Genomic DNA, 21354 nt, shown 5'->3' with positions numbered 1-21354 from the left:
AAGTTCCATTGTACCAAAGTTAAATGTAATGCAATCCTTTTTCACTTTTAAAATATACTTTCCTGTTACAATCTTAATTACATGAGCAAATTTACTTTCCACCTTCAAAAGGACAAGGACTAATAAAAACATGTTCTTTCCCTAGCAATTTTTTTTCTGTTTGTATAATGGTACTTGATAATTCTAGTTTGGCATTCAGTCAATTTAAAAAAGGTTGGGACGGGAGACAAAAACATGTTTTGGGAGTAGCTCATTTATTTGTTGCTTTGGAGAAAAATGTTTTCGAGATTCTTTTGCCACAGTTTAAAACAATAGCCTAATTGTTATCCTGAAAGGCGTTATTAAACTGTTGCATTATGCAGACTCTTCAATCTCAAAGTGCCTTATAAATATTGATCAACATAATTCTGCTGTGATGTGGCTCATAGCTATCATTATTATATACATTTTATAGATGGGTGAACAGAAAGGTTAAAAGGGCAGCATCCACTATGGGGTTTATGTGCCAACTACCAATTTGAGCAACTAGGTCCAACACATAGCAACCAATAAAATTCTTAAAACTCCCACTTGGCTGGTGCTTAATCTTAAATATGTTCCTTAAGCTCCCTAAGCACTGCATAAGAAGTCCAGGCCCCTAATGAATTCCCCTAGGGTCTGGAGCACTTAAGCATTAAGTGTCACATTTCTAAGCTTAACTGCCCTAGGCAATGAAGTTTCTGCTTGCAAATTGTGTTAGACTGCTGAGCTGCTCTGAGGCCTATTCCATGTCCAGCTACCCAGACTTTGTGAGACTTCATTCCCCCATCTATCTTACCTGCAGGACTCAATACACTAGGCATCCATCAAAGATGGCAGAGGACTTTTATGGCTGGTTTTGTGTGTCACGTAATATCCACTAGTCCAGCGTTTGAGGTAACTACCTGGGGCAGTGAAAGATCTGTCTTCAACTCCCCACTCTAGCTGTTTTAGAGCAGTGACAAACTTGGGTCTTTCTCATCTCAGGAGAATACTCAGGCTCCTGGGTAAGATAGTCTCTTGTACTGAAGGCTCTTTCATTTCATATAAGTAAATGCTCTCTGGGTGGTAAGAGATTGACTCTATAGTTTAGCAGTGAAGCTATTCACCTGGGAGGTAGAAGAATATGGTTCAAGTCCCTGCTCTGATGATCATTTTATTTTTTATGTAAAATGGAACAGCTTCAGCTGAAGAGATTAGAAATTGCCCAGAATACCCAATACCTGGTGGCTAGCTCACTTGCTGGCATTCAAGAGACCTGGATGAGAGTCTTCTGTGTGGGTTTGAAAACATCCATCTCCCAGCTGAATGCCCTAAATACCACGCCACAAGGTGTGTAGATGTCAAGTATGTCCTTCACTTGGTATTCATGCAAAAAAGATGCATCTTAAGCATGTAATTACTTTTGGAGGGGGTGAGCCCCTCAGCCTTGGCCTCCTTTTTGCATTTTCTACTGGATGGCTTTGGTAGATCTCTATGCATTTTCTAGGGATTCTATCCTTCAGTACTTGACTCTTCCCATGTATGGTGTGAGGAGCCTGGATGCTGAACTTGGGAATATGAAATACAATGTGGGGGGAAAGGCATTGAAGAGTTAGGCACTGCAATGACCAAGTCACAGCAATATTGCACAGGAAGGGATGTCATGAAATTCAGTTCCCCAACACCTTAATTTTTCCCTTTTATAAGCTGATTATGTTCAGTCTTACAAGTAGTTTGATTTTCCCCTCATGCTCCAGCTGAAAAGCGGTTCCAGCACATTGCTGCTCTAACTTCTGGCCTATATTTATTCACAGCCAATTTATATATGTTATCTTCTTGCAAACACTGTCTCTTAGCTTGAATAGTTCTTTTCCTTCTAGGGTGAATACTTCTCCAGTAAATTTAAACATCAGTTATATTCTCCCTTAGCCTCCATTTTGGTAGACAAGACAAACGAAGCTCTTCTAATCTCCTCTAATATGAAAGGCTTGCCAGCCCTCAACCATCCTAGTAGCCTTACTCTGCACCTGAGCCAGTTTGACTCCATCTTTATTGAACATGGGTGGTCAGAACTGTACATAATATTCCAGATGAAGTTTATCTTATATAACTTATTGTACAAGACATGTTAAGTCTTATTTAAATTTACACAGCTTGTGAGTAGAAGAATTAAGAACAGAAACCAGGACACAGGACTCTTGGTCCCCGTACCAAATATTGGCAACCCTTTATCTCTCTAGAAGTCTGGACAAAAAATGTTTGTTGTTGTTTGTTTGCTTGGTTTAGTTGGTTTTGACTGGCTCTTGCTGATACCATTTCCTTTTGCAGCGGTCACCCTACAACACACTCCAAGATCACATTTGCCTTTTTACAGATGCATCATAGGGCCATGTTACACATTAATCTCAGGTGGTTCCTGGAGCTCTAAACCCCTGGATTGCCCACACATTAACACCTGAGACTAGTTCTAAGCACTTGTTAGCTGGATTAAATTTACACCTTTCCATCCTAGGTTTCCATTTTACCCAGGTTATGTTACACTAAGGTGTGGCCACTCCCAGACACAGATACACATTAGTGTAAACACACCTTCACACCCTCCCTTTTCCAGCTGGCTCAGGTCAGGCCCACTGCCCCCACCCTCCCCTGAAGCCCAGATCCCCATTCATTGACCCCCCGCACTCCCCTGCCCCACTTACTTGTGGCTGCCCACACTGCTCTTTCTTGGGGGAGTAAGCAGGGAAGGGTTAGCCTTCCTGCTTGGCTGCCACAACCACAGCTGCTCTCCGAGCCAGGCTCAGCCCAGAGAAGAGCAGCAGCTTGGGATCAGCAATGGCAGCGGTCAGGCAGGCAGTGCAGGTCAACCCTTCCCTGTCTGTTCTCTTGGGAAGTGGGGAGGAGGAGCAAAGTGTAGAGAGGGAACCCTGAGGGGCAGGAAGGGAGCCCCAGGAGTGGAGGGGGGAGCTTGGGATCCCTGGTGGGCATGGAGGAAGTCCTGAATGGGTGTGGCAGGGAGGGTGGAATTCTTACCTTTCAGTCCTCCAGGCCCCTCCCGGTCTGAACATGTGACTGCTCTGAACTCAAGCTAGCACCAACGCCTATTAACATTTGAGCAATTCACAGAGTAACATGTAACAAGGGCCATATTGGTGGTTCAGAATCGCCTGTGATCACCTAGTGGATCCAAGTGGTCATTCTCCTCTGTTCCTGCCAAATTAGGGATTCCCGGTTTATAACTCAAGTGTTTTAGTGTTATTCTGCAAAGGCATGACCTTGCACTTTGTCTTACTGAATTTCAGCCCATTTCTTCTTTTATTCCAGTCCCTAAGATCATCCAGGTCTTTCACTCTGAACTCCCAATCCTACTCTTTATTTTGTGTTGACAGTGCCTTCTACCTTTGTGTCATCAGCAACTCTCCCTTTCTGTGCCATGGTTACTAAAGAAAATATCAATTGAGATTGGTCCTTGAGGAATTTGGCTATCCACCTTTAGGCTGATAGTTTGTCTTGCAACACTACCTGTTGCCACATCCTCATTAGCCAGTCCTTTACAGTTCTTTTACAAATCTCCATCTTCTCTAATGTAACTAATAATTTCTCATGTCACACCATATCAAATACTTTGCTAAAATCCAGATAAATGATATCTACTTTGTTTCCTTTGTCTATGTGGTGGTCTGCTATTGAGTGGTCTGCTAGAATTTCCCTTTAGTATGCCTAGACTATAATTAGCCCATGTTCTTTTTACTTTCTTGTCTTCCATTATTCTTTCTTTCAAAATCTGTTTTAAAGCTTTTGCCTACTGTTGAAGGCAGAGCAATAGGCACACAGCTGCCCTGATCATTTTTTCCCCTTTAATATAGTTAACTGCAGTTGCTGTTCTCCAATCAGATGAAGCATAGTGAAATAAATTATATTTAATCCCTTTGAGGAGGTAGCCCTCAGGGATTTGTTAAAGGTTGCACAGTAGGTGAGTGGTAGAACTAACAGGATACATGACTCTTGGTCCCTCAATGCTAGGCAACTCTTTGTCTCTTTAGAAGTCTGGACACAAATGGAGTTCTTTTGATTGGTTCTCACTGATACCATTTCCCATTGCAAATCTGAGATGGTTAAATTCAGCTGGCTTTTAACTTTGTTTCTGAGACTAACCACTGTGCTTTAATTAGAGATAATCCCAGACCATGTCTGGGCTCTCCCAGAGCTGGATGATTTTGTTTCAGTCAGCCAATAAGCACAGATACAGATCTGAACTTCCCCAAAGTTCAGAGGTATTCAGAACTGGGATTCTGGTTCAGGTCGCCTCCAGTGACAACCCTCAAAAAGCCATGGAGTACTCAGCATTGAAATTTTTTTTTAAAGAAATTGATTCTGTTCCCAAGCCATGCCTTATATTAGCCATGTTTCAAGCAGCTAAATTGCATTTTTCTGTAACACGGTAAAGACAAAACCCCAATATTGCTATTTCTCAATTGAACAGAAAGATTTACTTATTTATCCACTAACCTCAATTCATGTATTCATCCTGACTATTTGCAGAACAATACTGTCTCTTTGTCATTGCTCCAGCTCCACAATACCCTAAATATAGATCCCAAATAACACATAGGCAATAATACCTAATTAGCATCAAGGTGAACTGCAAAACACAGTATTTCAGAGGAATCCAAATCAGTTCCAACGGTTTTTGTACTACAAATAATGCCTCTGAACTATACTTACACATGCACAGATTTGACAATTTATACAGCAGCCTCAGTCTGATGATATGTGGTATCATTTGAATGGCCTGCTCACAAGGCACGGCAATTTAGAAGCATTACTCTCCAAATGTAATAAATACTTAGAGACCATTCAATGTTAAAGTCAGTGAATTACAGTTTCAGAGGTACCTATGGTCTTGCCTGCATGGAAAAGTTACATAGCTTAAACTAGTGACATACTTAAAACAATATAACAGCCCTTCATGGGAATGAAGCTACGCTGGTTTACTTGTGCCAATAAGTATAACTTATGCTCATCTGGATAAGGAATAATTTAATTGGTTGGTATAAGGCCTCTTTAGAGTAACAAATATTAAAATACTAATTAGTAATACAATATTTGGTATTAGCATTAGATACAATACCAATATAACTATAAAATCGTAAACGTATTCTATGTGTACAAAACTAATTTGTAGACCAAGCCCAGCTCATTTTGGCATATGAGGCCACATCCTCATAGTAAACATTCTTGTAACACTTGCACCCTCAAGCATACTGCTCTTCAGGGACTGTCTCCTAAACTGGAAACTGTTAGCTATATTCATGAGGCAATAAGGTGGATTTATTAGCATGCAGATGGGCTAGCTGGCATGGGCAAGCAGCAGGGTTAATTAGCCTGCTTGAAGCATCTTGCCAACATGGATTCACTCTTGGATGAGAAGGCAGCCTGCCTGCAGCTACATGGCAAGCTTGAGGGCACTTCTATGCTGCGTATGGCAAGTTTACTGTGTAACCTAACTGCATGGCACTGTGGTACAAATCCAAGTGCCTTTTTGACAGGTTTAGGAAATTTTACTTGTGTGTGGCAATTCACTAAGGCCTTCTGAACATGCTTAGAAGGACCCAATGTTACATTCTCATTCTACCTGGGTGAGTGCATGTACTCTGTCATCAAGCCCCCCCCGAAATGCAGGGCTGTGCAAAATAGCACCATTTCATCTTAACTTCCATTTCACCATTTCGAAAGGACAGTGTTTTGTTTTCGTGTTTCAAAGCACTGACAGTTCCGTTTCATTTAGTTGAAACTGTTTCATTCTTTCAATGCTGTTTTGATGCGTTTTGATATTTCCCTCATAGGCTATAATGGGCAATCACAAAAATGCCTATAATATTGTCATTTCTTGCCTGAAAATTTCAGGGATGGTATCCCTTGCTGAGGATCATCCCATGTGCAGATCCAGGAGCTGCACCCCCTGAGAGGAGTCAGCATAGCCCCATAGCCCTCCCGAGGGGTTCAGGCCTCCGGATTTGTGTGCAGGATGACAGCACTGCTTGGCGCAGCACCAGCACTGGGTTCTTCCCAGAGCTTGGTGTGGGCTGCACCAAGCAGACTTGGGTGCTGGCACTGGCACTGGCACTGGCACTGGCCCCAGCCAGCAGCAGCAGCATGCTGTCATCTGTGTGCGCTGCAGCCAGTGAGTGCAGAGCTTTAAAAAAAAAAAAAAGCCTTGCACTCAATAGCTCTGGCAGCGGTGACTGGGGCCTCTGAGGGCTCATGGCAGAGCCTCCCTGCATAGTATGGGGCAGCAAAGGTCAGTGGGGATTGCCCCCTCCACCTGGCACCTGCCCTATGGCATGAGTGCAGCATGGCTTGGCAGGGCACTGCACACTGTCTAGGAGCTAGGGTGGGTCCAGCTGCCAGCTGTAGCTCTTGGTTTGATTCCCCTGCTCTCTGATCATTCCCCCAGCTCTTCCCAGTGGGCACAGCCCCCAGAACTATGTGCAGGGTTTCAGCAGGCTGCTGCTGCTGCCTGGGGAAATAACCCAGAGTCACCACCATTCCCAACTGGCAGTGGCAGCCTGCTGTAATCCTTCATCATCTGGGGGCCCGGGCCCCTCAGAAAGAGCTGAGGGAAAGATCAGGAAACATTCCTTCAGCTCCTGGGTTGATTCCCCAGCTCCCAAGCTGATTTATGAGCCCCCAGGCTGGTTCCCCAGCCCCTGGTACAATTCCCTGACTCCTGGTTCAGTTCCCCAGTTCTCTGATCATTCCCCCAGCTCTTCCTGGGGCATGTGGGCCCCCAGATCTGTGTGCCAGGTTTCATCAGGCTGCTGCTGCAGGCTGGGGCCAGTGCCTGCAGCAGCAGCCTGCTGAAACACTGCGCAAAGGTCAGGGGCCTGCTTTCCATGGGAAGAGCTGGGGAATGAAACCAGGAGCTAACTGTCAATATTACAGCAGTCCTTCCCTCCTCTTCCACTTCCCTCTCCTTAGTTTCTGTTTAGTTGTAAGCAAGTTTTGAGTGCCCTCTTTTAGTTTTGAAGCCTTTTGTTTCATTTTGTTTTTTTCTGTTTTGATCTGAAAATGCGTTAAAACAGCTTTGAAACAAAACACCCACCAGAATTTTGCGCAACCCTACTTAAATGTTCATAACGGGGGAAAAAACATGACAAGTTACTTTCTGAGGAAGGTGCACTTGCAAAGTAGACCCACACTCTAAGACCTTCCTTACCTAGATGCACCTTGAACACACATCTTTTATTTGGCCAATTCTCAAGTGCTCTGCCATGCCATTGGCCAGAAAATGCAAAAAGTGTCTCTTCTGTTGAGGCTGGTCAGCAGGGCAACTGAAAGGGGAATATATATCGAGTCAGGCGGAGAGCAGCGCAGAGAGTGTGCGTATCAGTGAGATAGGCAGCACAGAAGGCCGTCTTGGGTTCTGGTTCCTGTTTCCAATGGGACATCAGCTTTCCCCCCTGCTGGGTAGCTATTTTATCCACTGACTATTGAATAAAAATGTAAAAACACCCTAAATGGCAGGGGATAGATCTAGAAGTTTTTTATCCTCAGTCACTGTCTGCTGCACCAAGGCACAGTCCATCTGTATAACCCTTTTCCTAGGCCTACATATCACTCCTTGGCTTTCCAATCGCTGTTGATTGGATGGATGGAAATAACTTTTGCCATGCTGTGCTCTATCAAACTCATGGCCTGGTGGTTAGAGGACCTTGCTGTGAAATGGGAGATAATGGTTCAAACCCTCTTGGGAGGAAAGAGCTATATAACCTTGGTCTCCCACTCCATAACTTCTAGACAAATGTGCTAGAAGATGGGAGGAATCTCTTCCTCCATTTCTTTGTTTTTTGTGTGTGTGATCTACACAATGGATGAGTGGCTTGCAGTTTACACAACTAAAAGTGGCGGGACCAACAGTTTTTAAGGAGCATAAAGGAGGTAGGTACCTAATTAATTTTAAAATTCACCTAGCTGCCTGTGGCCCCTTTGAAAATTCCAACCTACTCTAAAGCTATGGCCCAGGGAAATGTACTGACTCTGTAAAGCACAAGTCCATTGCTAAGCAGTGGACTGGTTTGAGCTCGTACTATGGCATCCCAGCTTTTTCTTCTGAAAGCAGAGACATCAAAGGTCATCTTTGTTTACCTAAGTTTCCATGCTGGGTCCTGCTAATTCTTTGAAGGAGTCTTATGTTGCTCTATTACTGAGACAGTCTGGGAAGGATGTAAAGATTTAAAACTAGCAAATCCTTTCAACGTGTAAAACACTGATCATTAGTGTTTGTACTGTTCTATAGAGGCTATAGACTTAGAAACAATGGCTTGGTTTGGAATGAAAGAATACCGTACCTGTGGGCATGCATTAACATGCTTTATGAAAGCAGGTTCTTTATCTTACTTGCTTTATCTGTGGGTGTTCTGTGTACTGTGGACACACATATGACAACACAGCAATTGTATCCCTGTGTATTTACTCTTCACTAAAAATTGTACAAGAAATTACTTTTATTAGACAACTGCCTAACAAGAATAGACCACTTCCTCTGAGTAACTAGTTTTTGTCAGTCTTTCAAAATGATACTCGTAATAGGTTCTTAGGACTGATGCATGCTGCAAAATTATATTCATAAATATACCTTTGAATAAAAAATGCAAATATCTGCATGGTGCTTCTGATCACTTTCTTATGGTCTATGTACTTGCGAACATTTGTTTGCATAGAAAGAGAAAATGCATGGAAATGGAAAGAAATGCTTGCATGGCCAATTACATAAGTCTTTGGAAAACTCGTACAGAATTGTATAACTATGAAAATATATGATTCTACAGAACCTGTGCTAAATAGCACAGAATTTAATTGATTAATATCATTTCCATAGGTTACTTAAAACATTCTATAGAATGCTCTAGCAAGGATAGAATTTCTCTAGGTGTGTTTTAAAATAAAACTGTGTTAGGGACAGCTGTTTTCTACTACACGCTATGGGACATTGTGATAACGGGGAAATGGTGACAATCACTGTGAAATCTCCAAACTTTACAGGGCTGACAAATTCTCTAGCCAAAAAGCAGACACAATAGCAACGAGACTGACCATTAAGTCTAATCACAGACAGTAAAGATTTTATTATGAATAGCTATTCTTACAGTGAAACTACAGTGGCCTGATGCAAAGATAAATTGGAGTCCTTCCACTGATTTCTAGGGCTTTGGAAAAGGGTTCACTTAAGGTGAATAGTATTTGGGGAATCCATAAGTTGACAGGTTCACAGAAAACATCCATCAAATGATTCTGGATTATGAACACATTAGTAGAACTTTGTTCATAGGTAATGGACAAAAGCTAAACTCAAATTCCTCAGGGCAAGCCCCTGTCCCAGATATACTCTGTTTATATACCATTATATGTAGTGCTTCATATAACTAGTATTCCAATTTACATGCAAAATAAATCACAACTAACAAAAAAAATGTACTTCCAAAAGAATTATCTTGTTACAGAAACAAATGGCTAGAATATGTAAACCTTTCTGATTTGTACATACAAAAATAGACCAAACGCAACTATACCTGATGTAATTAGCTCACAGTTCATAGTATCTCTAGCTCTTCTACTCTGCAGACTTAGAAATTGTGTAGAAGCTTTGCTGCTTCTTGTTTAGAAGATCCCTGTTGGGAAATACCCCCATCAACAACGGAAGTAAAACATTCATGGAGAGAGCTTGCTGGAACACAGCAAGCTCTGTTCCAGCAAATATTCCCTCAACTTGAAGAATATTTAATACCACCCCCAATAAAATAGAGGACAGATTGTTAATTCCCTGCAGGACTGTTTGTTAAAACACACAAACTAGAAGGTCTTAAATTACCTTTGATCAATTATTCACTCACATGTAGCATGGGATGTTAAACAATGGGCAAGGACTATTGTCACCTGATTATTTTTCCTTTATCTTCATCATGATAGAATTTGGGCATATGTAGCTACACGAGGGCAGGCATACAAAAGATTTTACAAAAATGTTTTAAACTATTTGCTTGAGAAGCAGAAAGGGTAGTTACTCTGCTGTTTAGGCTGCAAGGTTGCTTTATAAATGGATCCATACTAGGAGGCAAATCTCCAGGATGGTCTTCAGTAAGCCAAGGAAAAAAAATTCTTGCTTTGCTGCACAGCTCTGAGAGTGTACCTGTAAGCCAAAGATTCTCTATGAGATGCTAAACAGAAAGGAAACCCTAGCTGGGGAACAGGTAATCTAATATGCCAAAGGTTCCCATAGGAACACGCTTCTTTTATTTATTTGTGTTTGAAATGTCTGTCTCTTTTGGAGTCTTCCTCTGAGCAAGTGCAGGAGGACACCTTTGGAGCAGAGCTGCAGTAAAGTAGCATCCCTGCTGGTGCACAAACACCTCAAAGCTCTCGAGTCTCCTGCCTAGTGTTTGTGGGTAGTTTCTTACTGTTCATCTAAAGCTTACCTGGCAGCACTCTTTTAGGTACATGACAAACAGCACAGCGAAAGGACCCCTGTGTGGAAGGAATGGGGAGAAAAAGACAGTTGGGAATGGGGAGGAAAAGTTGCCTGAGCAACTTTATCTGTCACTGATGTATGCAACACTAGGGAATGAAAAAAGCAGAACGGTTAAAACTGGTGTAAATTTCAGCTGAAATCTTCCTCTGATCCTCAGCTTTCCTGATCAGCAGCTGATTGTTTCCAGTGAGGCCTAAGTTTCTGCTCACAAGGAAAAGCAGAACCGCCCAAGCCCTGAGGCTGCTTGGGCCCCAGCAGGATTCTGCCCTCTGTCTCACCTGCATGGCCCAATCCACAGGCACTCTCGAGGCATGCCTACCAGATCAGGCCTTGCTCAAAAGGTAGCTGGAAAAGTGACTTTGGCTTGCTGTAAAATGGTGCCCATTTTACAGAATAGCCTAGTGGCTAAGAGTCCTCATCTGGGAGGTGGGAAAGGAAAGTCTGGGACTGTGCTCCAAAGAATCTTTATTTATACAAAGTGAAATAGCTCCAGCAGAGGGGAGTGTACATTACCCCAAGGTTTTGTTGGGAAAGGCATCATATTAATTAAATAAGTAAGTAAAATCTCTCCAGACTATGCTACAGCAACGGCTCTTATACTTCTTAAACTCAGTGGACCCCATAGCATATGCCAGCTCTTAGCTTGTATATATCCAGGTTGTATCCATATTAGTCCGGAGGAACAAGCAATCAAGACTTGTAGTAGAGATGATATCTTTTATTAGACCAACAAGATTTTTGCAACAAAAATTCTTTAATTGCAAGCTTTCAGGCACAAACACCCTTCATCAGGCATTGCGGAAAAGATTGTAAAAGTTCTCCCGGATAGAAATGAAAGTTCGTATTTCATAGGATTTCAGAGGAGTCAATAGATGGAAAACTCCTCTGAGCAGTCAGTTCATAGCTGTATGGAGTCCCTTACCTCTATGTGAGGTTCTGTGATGGTGCAAATTACCTTGAAAAAAAGGCAGGGGCAGTGTCTCAGGTTTCTACCCAGAAGAACTTTTACAATCTTTTTTTAAATGCCTGATGAAGGGTGTTTGTGCCTAAAAGTTTGCAATTAAAGATTTTTTTTTTTTTGCAAAAATCTTGTTGGTCTAATAAAAGATCTCATCTCTACTATGATTGTTAGGAGTCCTGAAACTGCTTCTCTGATTCTGGCATAGTTAAAATGAGTACAATTAGTTAGAAAGTAGACCATTATCCTTAGTCTGTAATAAAATGGAGTATAATTAAATTACAACATAGAGGGTAGGGCTGAAAGATGCTGTATATTTTGGTGGTTTAACAAATACAGAGATAACATGTTTTTACAATAGACAACAAAATGGCACTGGCAAAAAGTTATATATTCAAGTGAATTATGTACTTATACACCTATACATAGCAGGTATATAAGTAGAGTACACTGTAATAGTTGATTTGTGTCTTCTTCCTGTCACTTATGTGGGAAGGAGGCCATATACAGCCTACATTGTGCCCAGGCAGAGAGAAGCCCTATTTATAGTAAAATAAAATGAGACTGACAAACTGTTTCAGTGCAAAACAAGATGTAAATTCCTGTTACAGATTTGGTGAAATTTCACCTACCCAGATATCACTCTGGGAAAAACAAAAAATGGACTGTAAATGGTCTCCCTGCACTGGTGCATATGTGTATATTATATAAGCCAGCCAGGGTGACAACCCAGCAAATTATCATTCCCTCTCCTATTTTCAAGCACTGCAGCTGAGCGTAGGCACGTTCTGCAAACATACAGAATTTACCAAACTGGTTTTGAACTGTTTTGGCCATGACAGTGAGCCTACCTCTATCAGACCACATCCGCTACTCAGTTGGGAGAATAAACAAGGGCTGTTGGCTTTAAATGCACCATAAAAACTACATTTGAGTTCTGTGCTTTAAGCAGCAGCTTTTTTTCATTCGGTCTGCCTTCAGTGAATATGCTTACATAAACCTTGAGAAGTCTTTGGATTGAAAATATTAGCCATGGTTCCAGGACTCTGACGCTTTTCAGAGTGCAAGCAGAAGAGACATTACTCAACAGAACTTTATTTAAACTTAATTAGTCATTGGGGATATTATTTATCTCATGGCATATAACAAAACAAAGGTCTGTCACTACCAGACATATCTGAACTTAGCAGATGTATTCATGGCTTCTGGCTTCTATTAAGGATTCTCTAAAAATGTGCTTTTGGGTCTTCTCTTTGTGAAACTTTGACAGGATAATAGAATTAGATTTGCTGAATTCCACTAAACTGTAAAGTAACGTGTCATCAGCTTCACTTACTCTTCAAATATTTTTCTCCGGCAAAGCTCATCAATCTAGCTTTTCAACCTATGAAACATGACGCCATGAAACAGAAAGGGCGACTCAATCACTTGTCCAAGTGACAGGAATGTGAAATGTTTAACACCAGAGCCAGTGGCAGGATACAGGCTGCCTGGTTTGGGTTTGCTTAGAGCTTGTCTGCATTTCCAGTCTGAATGCAAATATTATTCTTGTCTTGAGGTTTAGGAAGGGTCTTGGGGCCCTTGCTTTCCTAGCTGCTCTAAGATGTGTGTGCTAGAGAAACAAAATACTTTGCTCTGGGGACTGACAGATGCAGCCTTTTAATAGTGCCATGGCTTGCTGAGGTATGGAGTGGCCTTTATCGTGACTGGAGGAAGCCAGAGGCCAGCATCCACCACAGGAATGAGACAGAAAATGCCCAACAAAGGAGCAAACTAATATACTCACAACACTACTGTTTCACCCATGCTTTTTGTCTGCCTGCTCTATACTCTGCTTATTGCTCTGTGCCCCGCTTTCCTGCTCAGTTGAATATTTGCCCCTTTTACCCATTTTCCCTCTCTGTTCCTCTTTTTATGCCAACCTTTATGCCTGGAATAGGCTCCTACCTGATGCATATAAAACTCACTTCATGTCTTCCAGGAAACGAAGACATCACCAACCTCTCCATGAACCACTGATCCTATAAAATGGCCACACTCCCACCCTCTCTCTCACCTGGCTGTCTTCTGTGCTTGCTTTTGTATAATAGGTAAATATTGATATTACATTTTAATTAACACCACCACCACCCTGCCTTTGGGTGGAAGATTATAGTAATTTGGGCCATCTTTGACAAGCACAGCAGATGCCAAAATTGATGGTAAAAAAAAAAAAATAGAAAGAAAGGCACACATGCATCTGCAAGGAATGCAGTACACGGAGAGCCTGCGTGTGACCAATTTGCAGATCTAGCAGGTGTCAGAGAAAACTATATGCTATATGAATCCTGTAAAACACATTGACTTAATACTGAAACATTAGTCTAATGATATGGGACCAGATCTTCTAGCCTTCCCAAACTGTGATTCATACAAGGCTACTAACCCCTTTCCCTTCCTCAGGGATCAAGGCTGGGGGCAGGAATAAGAGTGACGCAGGAACCATTATGGTAGCTCTGGTCATCTGAGGATTTCCTCACACAGGGAAATGCCTGACTTGGCTGTACTGCAATGCACCTTCAAGCAATCCTGAAAATCTTATGATTTTTAAAAGGTTTAGAAAAACAGAATGGCAGCTGGGAAGTCATCTGTGGTTGGGAGAACTATGCTACAAACAGCAGCCACGTGAATGGCTGCAGTAGACTGCACCATGACCCTAAATTACCAGTAGGCTCCAAAAGCAAATCTCGAACTCCAAGTCCTGTTCATTCAGGCACTTTGCTGTCAGCTGGATGAAAGAGTCTAACAAAAATAACCCAGAACATCTGTAACAAACTGCTTAGCAGTCTCTTCTAATGGCAAATCTGTTCAGACCAAAAAAAAGGCAGCTTGAAGAAAGCAGAGGAAACGCTTGAAAAGAAGACCTCTCTCTTGATAACAAATGTAAGGCCTTTTCCTGAGAGAGTTTAGGGAGAAGAATGCTAAGCTTGACTTTTCTCTCTCCCACCCCCTCAACCTCTTTTTTGTAAGACAGTAACTGTCTAACAAAAGACTCAGTGCTGGTCCTTAACCCAGGTGGACAGCTTGGAAAAAGTCTGGTAGTGTGAGACAGACAGAAAATATATGGGTGATAAAGCATCTGTTCCTTATCCTGGAGGGAACGGATGATTAACACTATCAGGGAGTCTTCTTGCTAGAGGAAATCAGTTAAAATGTTTTTGGGTTTGCACAGTGCTTTCTGGAGAGATCATGTTTTCTTTCCAAATCTGTGCTGAGATATTACAAGCAGAACAACTCATCCTGTGGGTCCTCTGTAGTCCTTGAAAACTGCTCCGGATGTGAAAAGAAATCTAAGGTATGCAGGTGGCACGGTTGCTTTTTTTAGGCCCCAATCCTTGAAAGACATCTGTAACAGTGCAGAGCCCCACCAGCACTTTTACAGAGACATTTTTGTATTAGTCACGTGTTACTACTAGGCAGCTCCATGTAGACACAGGGCTCTGACTGTGCAACCCCTTGGCAGAATGGAGGGCTTACAGTAGGAGGTATTTGGAATGAGGATATGTAGAAATGGGCATGTTCATCACCAAGCACATTAAGCCTTTTGGGCCTTCTGTTTCGGCCTTTTCGGCTCTGCTGTGCTGTAAATTCAGCATAAATTATAAGGAGCACTGGGGGAGAGATATGAAGTCTTGCTGCAGCCAACATGTGCTAAGTTCTTTGTGGGAGGAAGTTACTCTTGCACATATTGCATCCCCTGCTAGGTTCCAGCCTGTGTTGCAGATTGAACTGCTCTTATAGAAACCATTTCAAGAGCAGTAATCAAGCAAGATATTGAATGGTGCCAGCTACCCATTTCATTCCAAGCTGTTGGTGGCAGGTTTCTGGTATGGTTCCCTTATCCACAATTAATAAGGAATTCTTTTACAACATCCTGGGCTACATCATAATCTACAGAGATACCTTTTACCATCAGAGGTGGACTACAGTGTGATTTTGAATGCATTTACAGCACAGTTTCTAACCAAGTCTACCAGCATGTTAGCCTCACAATACAAACAATAAAGAAAATGAGGCACACAATCATTTCAGCTTATGTCAACTGCTTTGTGTCTGGAAGCTGCTTGGAGCAAGTAAGGGTTTTCTTTTGCAAATTTACCCTTGGACTATATTGGAGGTGCTAAAAGTGCAAAGAAGTAGAAAATCTACAATTAAAGCTTCTAAACTGTGATGGTTGATATGTTAAGCGGTCTCATTAGACAGGCAATTAGAATGCATTGCTATTGCACCCAGTTCATTATGAGGACACCGTGACCCGCCTCTTATTACTTCACACATAGTAACAGTTGCCATGTAGGGGAGAGACTCACTAAACACAAACACTAAAGTTACAAGGCAAGAAACAAGCAAATAACTTCAGTGTCATGCCTGTTTAACTCCATGTACGGTACAGAGAGATTTCATTAGATGAATTGTCTTTTCTGCAATCCAGAGTTGCATGCTGAACACTTTTTCAGAGGATAGGAAGTGGTCAGAACCGATAAAAGTAGAAGAGGTGCAGAAATATTCCAACTGAATGTGCCAAAACCACAGTGCCCTGCTCACTTGCCAAATTTACACTTTCTCAAAAATTAATACCCTAAGAAACTATTGTCATTAGAAAGTCAAGTCATTAATCATCTCAGTATGTTGTATAATTGAAAAATTACTGAAACTGCAGAAACCGTTCTCATTTTATTTTTCACTTTGCCTCTGGGTGAATCTTTCTAGGTTCTATTAATAGAGCTGGATTTTTAAAATTTGTATTACAGAGAATTTGAGGGGGAAAAAAGCCCATTTAAGTAACCCTTTGGGTTACAGAGGAACCCATTTCAGGGAGCTAACGAGCTCAGATGTCATACTGAGAACATTAAATTACATGAGAAGAGGAACTGTTGCAGTAGCGGCTTCACTCTCTCTCTTTCTGGGTGTCTACACAGTAACCTAAATATGTCATTCTCTCATTCTTTTCATGCAAATCTATTACACTCAGCAGCAAAATCTGGTCCTTTTTAGTAGAAGAGCTAACGCAGGGCCTGTCTCTCTTTCTCCTGACCCTCACCCCTATCTCTGCTTCCCTTTTGAATGGCATCTGGCAACAGCAATGCATTTTACATCAGATATTTTATTTCACCAGATGAGTATTTCTGCTTTGATTTATATTTTTAATATGGAAGGCCTCAGCATCCTTCCATATTAAAAATGTGTGCACAGGAGTGTGCAGGTGGGGCACATTCTCTCTCCATCTGAGGCATTCATCGACAGCGAACTGTATTTTATTTGCTCTTTTATTCCAGGCTAGTATTTTAACCCTTTACATCAACAGCCCTTCTCTCCCCTGAGGAGCCCCAAGGGCAAAATGAACAAGTGCTGTCCTTTCTCTGCCATTACTGTTTTTGATGGCTGGGTGGTGCTAGAGAGTAAAGCATAACTGTCTCTCCTAGCAGGGATTAGAAGTGTCATTTCATTTCTGCAGTGCTTTCAGTTCCCATGAGATCGAGACAGGAAATTGTTAAATTTGCCCTCAAACTCAGGTCTCCCAAGTGGTAGTCCAGACTACTTCAGATATGAACTGTAATGTTACAGTGACATAGAGAACACAGATCTCACCCAGCCACAGACAATATTGCAAATGGCTTTCCTTTTCTAAGGAAGCGGAACACACAAAGTAGCACCCGTCTTTACATTTTTCCTTTTCCTCCTCATGTCAAATATGGCACGTCCTTCTACATCCTGGTAGGTGACATCCTGGCTCCCTGGCAGGGAGTGTTGCTGTTAGTTCAGGGAGCAAAGAATTTCATCCAGTATTTCTAGTATCTAGGACAAGACGGTGACTCTAGGCAGAGCCCTGAACAAAGGATCAGACCAACTCCCAGGAGCATTTCCACAAGACCTTGTAACATAGATATACATCTCTGAGGCAAAATACCCTCCCTGCTTCCTGCTTCCTCTGGGGAGGAGATGCTAAGGTGTATTTTACAGCAGCTACAAATTCCCACGGCTACAAATTCTAGGGCTGTACGGGTGGCAAGATGCAACAAATTGTGGACCAGAATCCAAATGGGCTCCTAAGGGGGTTTGTTACTATCTTGTGGTGGAAGTAAAAGTCACAGTCTATCGCTGGCCACAGTACCTAATAGCAGTACCCCATTGTCACCCAGTAATTTTTGCCCTCATGCCTTATCTCACATTGCACTTTTAGATCAAAGTTAAATAATGACAACAGCAACAGAGTGACCTAGATAAATTGGAGGACTGGCCAAAAGAAATCTCATGAGGTTCAGCAAGGACAAGTACAAAGTCCTGCACTTAGGGCAGAACAAGCCATACAGTCTGGGGGCTGACTGGCTGGGGGCTGACAAGGACCTGGGGGTTACAGTGGGCAATAAGCTCAATATGAGCCAGCAGTGTGCCCTTGTTGCCAGGAAGGCTAACAGCATGCTGGGCTACATTGGTAGGTGGGTTGCCAGTAGGTCAAGGGAAGTGATTATTCCCCTCTTCAGCACTGGTGAGGCCACATCTGGAGTACTATGTCCAGTTATGGCCCCCCCCACTGCAGAAAGGATGTGGACAAATTGGAGATAGTCCAGCCGATTTGAGGCTGGGGCACACAACTTGTGAGGAGAGGCTGAGGGAACTGGGCTTACTTAGTTTGGAGAAGAGAAGACTGAGAGGGGATTTAATAGCAGCCTTTAACTACTTGAAGAGAGGTTGGAGAGAGGATGGAGCTAGGCTGTTCTCAGTGGTGGCAGATGACAGAACAAGGAGCAATGGTCTCAAGTTGCAGCAAGGAAAGTTTAGGTTGGATATTAGGAAGAATTGTCTCAATAGGAGGGTAGTAAAACACTTGAATAGGTTACCCAGAGAGGTGGTGGAAGCTCCATCCTTGGAGGTTTTCAGGACTTGGCTAGAGAAAGCTTTGGCTGGCATGAACTAGTTGGAAATGGTCCCGCTTTAAGCAGGGGGTTGGACGAGTTGAGTTCCTGAGGTCCCTTCCAACATTAATTTTCTATGATTCTATGATGAATAGAGTCCAGAACTAGCAAATAAAATGATAAACTATATCTACTCAATCACATTGCCTAATATTGTAGCCTTCCTACTGCTATCCCAATACTTTACTTCTGTTTGTCTAGACTGCAAGCTCTTCAGGACAGGAAGTGGGACATACTTTATATCCAGAAAATCCACATTTATTAAACATGTAAATATTTGTCCTAGTATTGTTAGCAATAGGTCATGCCATTTTCAGAACTTGCAAAATGACACTGTGAGTAAACGGGGCTCAGACATTGCTCAAGATAAAAGCTACATACTCCAGATAAGGGAAGGGGGAAAGAGAGTTTAGGAGTATACGGTAATAAATCATTCTGAGATTAATGCTCTTCCATAAAATGTATCTCTATCTGCCTATTTCTGCATGAACTTTCTGTCTCTTTTTCCCCTAGTTCCTTCTAACAAGGACATCATGCCCACCTCTTTCTCATGCTGGCACAGTAAATAAACCATAATTGCCGTTAAGTCAGCAAAAAATTTTTCTCCACAAATTTATGGAGGGCTTTAATTTCTGCTAATAAGGTGAGTCACTGGAAGAGTCACTGGAAGACAGGGCACACCCCTGGGTGTACTCAGGCTACACTTACAAACTGAGCACTTGTACCAATCCGCCTCAGTGGGGACTGTCGCAGAATAAAACTATGCTGCTGTGTTTGGAGTTTGGCAGTACAGGAGTTTGATTAAATACCCTTACAGGTGTTCTTATTGTCTTTGTTTTTTCAAAACTGGGAGTCTACACTACTAAAGCACTCACTGGGGCCTAAACAACAAGATGCCACTCACAACATTTTAAACACCTTAGAACAGGGGTGGGCAAAATGCGGCCCACAGGCCGTTCTATCCAGCCCATAGGGCCCCTAAAAACTTTTAGAAAATATTTATCTGCCCCTGACTGCCTGTCATGTGGCCCTTGATGGCTTGCCAAAACTCAGTAAGCGGCCCTCCTTCCAAAATAATTGCCTGCCCCTGCCTTAGATGCATCATGTTGGGATGGGACTGGATGACTAGAGAGGAGTCTGAAATGCTTTTCAAACCCTGCCACAACAGCAATGTTAGTCATAAGTCAATGAAGCACACTGATATTATTCAATTAGGTTAGCACCCGCTACATATTAGGTCCATCAAAATAGTCAAGAAAAACAATCCCTGCTCTAGGAAGCTTTTAAGTGAGGAAGGAGATGGCTCTCTCCTGGGACAGACTCTCCTAATGCTGTCCCAGATCAAGATCTCACCCACCCAAAAATGACAGACACTTACCTTTGTGACCAAACAGCATAAGCTCTTGCATTCAAGGCATATTCCAACTCAAAGCGGCTACGTAAAGCTGCAACATGACTGCGGCCAGGGCCGCCTCGTGCCACAAGACAGTCGGAAGAAGAGGAAGGAGAGAGAGAGCCACTGCTGTTGCTGGAGGCTGGAGACATCAGCTGCATTAAAAAGGGCACTGTTAATATTTCCTCATGAACTTTTCCAAGATTTAGAGGCTCCATAGGACTGAGCACATGTGAAAGAGCCCAAGATTTCTGCTGCAGTCCTGGATTATTTTTATTTTCCTCTTTCTCATTAATATTTGTGCCCCATCTTTCCTTTACATCTGTGGTTGGAAAAAAAAAAAGAAGCCTTCTGACTTCAATCAGCAGGAGAAAAGAGCTGCATCCCACTTGCCAACAGAAGTGGCAAATTCATCATCACTTGGAGTCCTTAAATTGAGATTGGATGTCTTTCTAAAAGATATGCTCTAGTTCAGCTATGAGTTATTGGGTTTGATCATGTTCACTTCTATAGTAGAGAAGAATAAATTCCCTCCATGGCAGGAATTACTGGGTGAAATTCTCTGGCCTGTGTTATATGGGAGGTCATGCTAGATGATTATATTGGTTCCTTCAGGCATTCTAATCTGTGAATCTCTCCGTAGCAACCCAGAATGGCAGGGCTGCAGAGTGTCAGGGTAAGCAAGTGAAATATATGTACATGTAAATATAAAGATTGTGACCTGACTTCCTGTGATAGCAAAAGTCTGGACTCAGTGACCTAGGATCTCCTGTCTAGCCCTATGCTCTTACATAGTATTAGGAGGCATTTAAAGGATTCAGAATGAACCAAGGTGATTTGCTGAGTGAGGGGGAAGCAGAAGAGAGAAAGTGGAAAATAAAAAGAAAAAAAAAATCTTATTACCTCAAATGTCAGCCTTTGTTGCCTGCTGTACTTAACAACTCTCTACAGATTTTGCTCCTTAAAACTTCCTAAACAAGGCTTTGCCATGGACACAGTGAAGCTTAAGACTAACTCCCTAGCTAGCTCCCTTTTTTTTCTGGAATGTAAGCTCCTGCCCCAGATTTCATCCTGCATGCACTGCTGCCTATGTATCACAGAAGTCAGGTCTCCCATGAGAGAGCGTGGTTACATGTGATATAGTGCTTCACATTTTTTTTAAACTTAAAAGCTTCCACCTACACATAAAGCAACCTGCTGCAGTCAGACCATGAAGAAATGTAATAGATTATGGGTGTCTGCTGTGACCCTTAAGCTCAAGAACAGTAATACATTTAAAAAGAAGAGGAGAGTTTTCAGAACTCGCCCATACACATACAGCCACACAAATAGCAAAGATCATTCCAGGAACTGAAATCCTGAATTAAGCGTACTTTCTATTCGATCACTTATCTTCAACAGTGTGAATGCTAATAGATCTAGCTGGTTATTAGCCTCAAAGCCAGGCAGGAAGTTAGTTTTGTTTTCTTCGGTGCATGTTTTCTCTTAATTCCCTTCCCAAAGATTCATGCCAGGCTGATTATCC

At 42.3% G+C, this 21354-nt stretch overlaps 1 protein-coding gene across 4 annotated transcripts in view; it reads right to left on the bottom strand.

Annotated features, from left to right (window-relative positions):
* LOC149863589 (serine/threonine-protein kinase TNNI3K) overlaps window positions 1-21354 on the bottom strand; it is a 212003-nt gene that overhangs the window by 9295 nt on the left and 181354 nt on the right. For all 4 annotated transcript variants that reach the window (XM_090046885.1, XM_090046881.1, XM_090046882.1 and 1 more), the window contains one exon: window positions 19815-19984. In XM_090046885.1, coding sequence (XP_089903011.1) covers window positions 19815-19984 — 170 coding nt within the window. The remainder of the gene's footprint in view (window positions 1-19814; window positions 19985-21354) is intronic.

The sequence above is a fragment of the Crocodylus siamensis genome, chromosome 5 (assembly GCF_052110815.1).
Source record: "Crocodylus siamensis isolate JL-2025a chromosome 5, ASM5211081v1, whole genome shotgun sequence".
Taxonomy (NCBI): Eukaryota; Metazoa; Chordata; order Crocodylia; family Crocodylidae; genus Crocodylus; species Crocodylus siamensis.
Note: the sequence above shows the minus strand (reverse complement) of the source record. Positions and strands in the feature narration are given on the sequence as shown.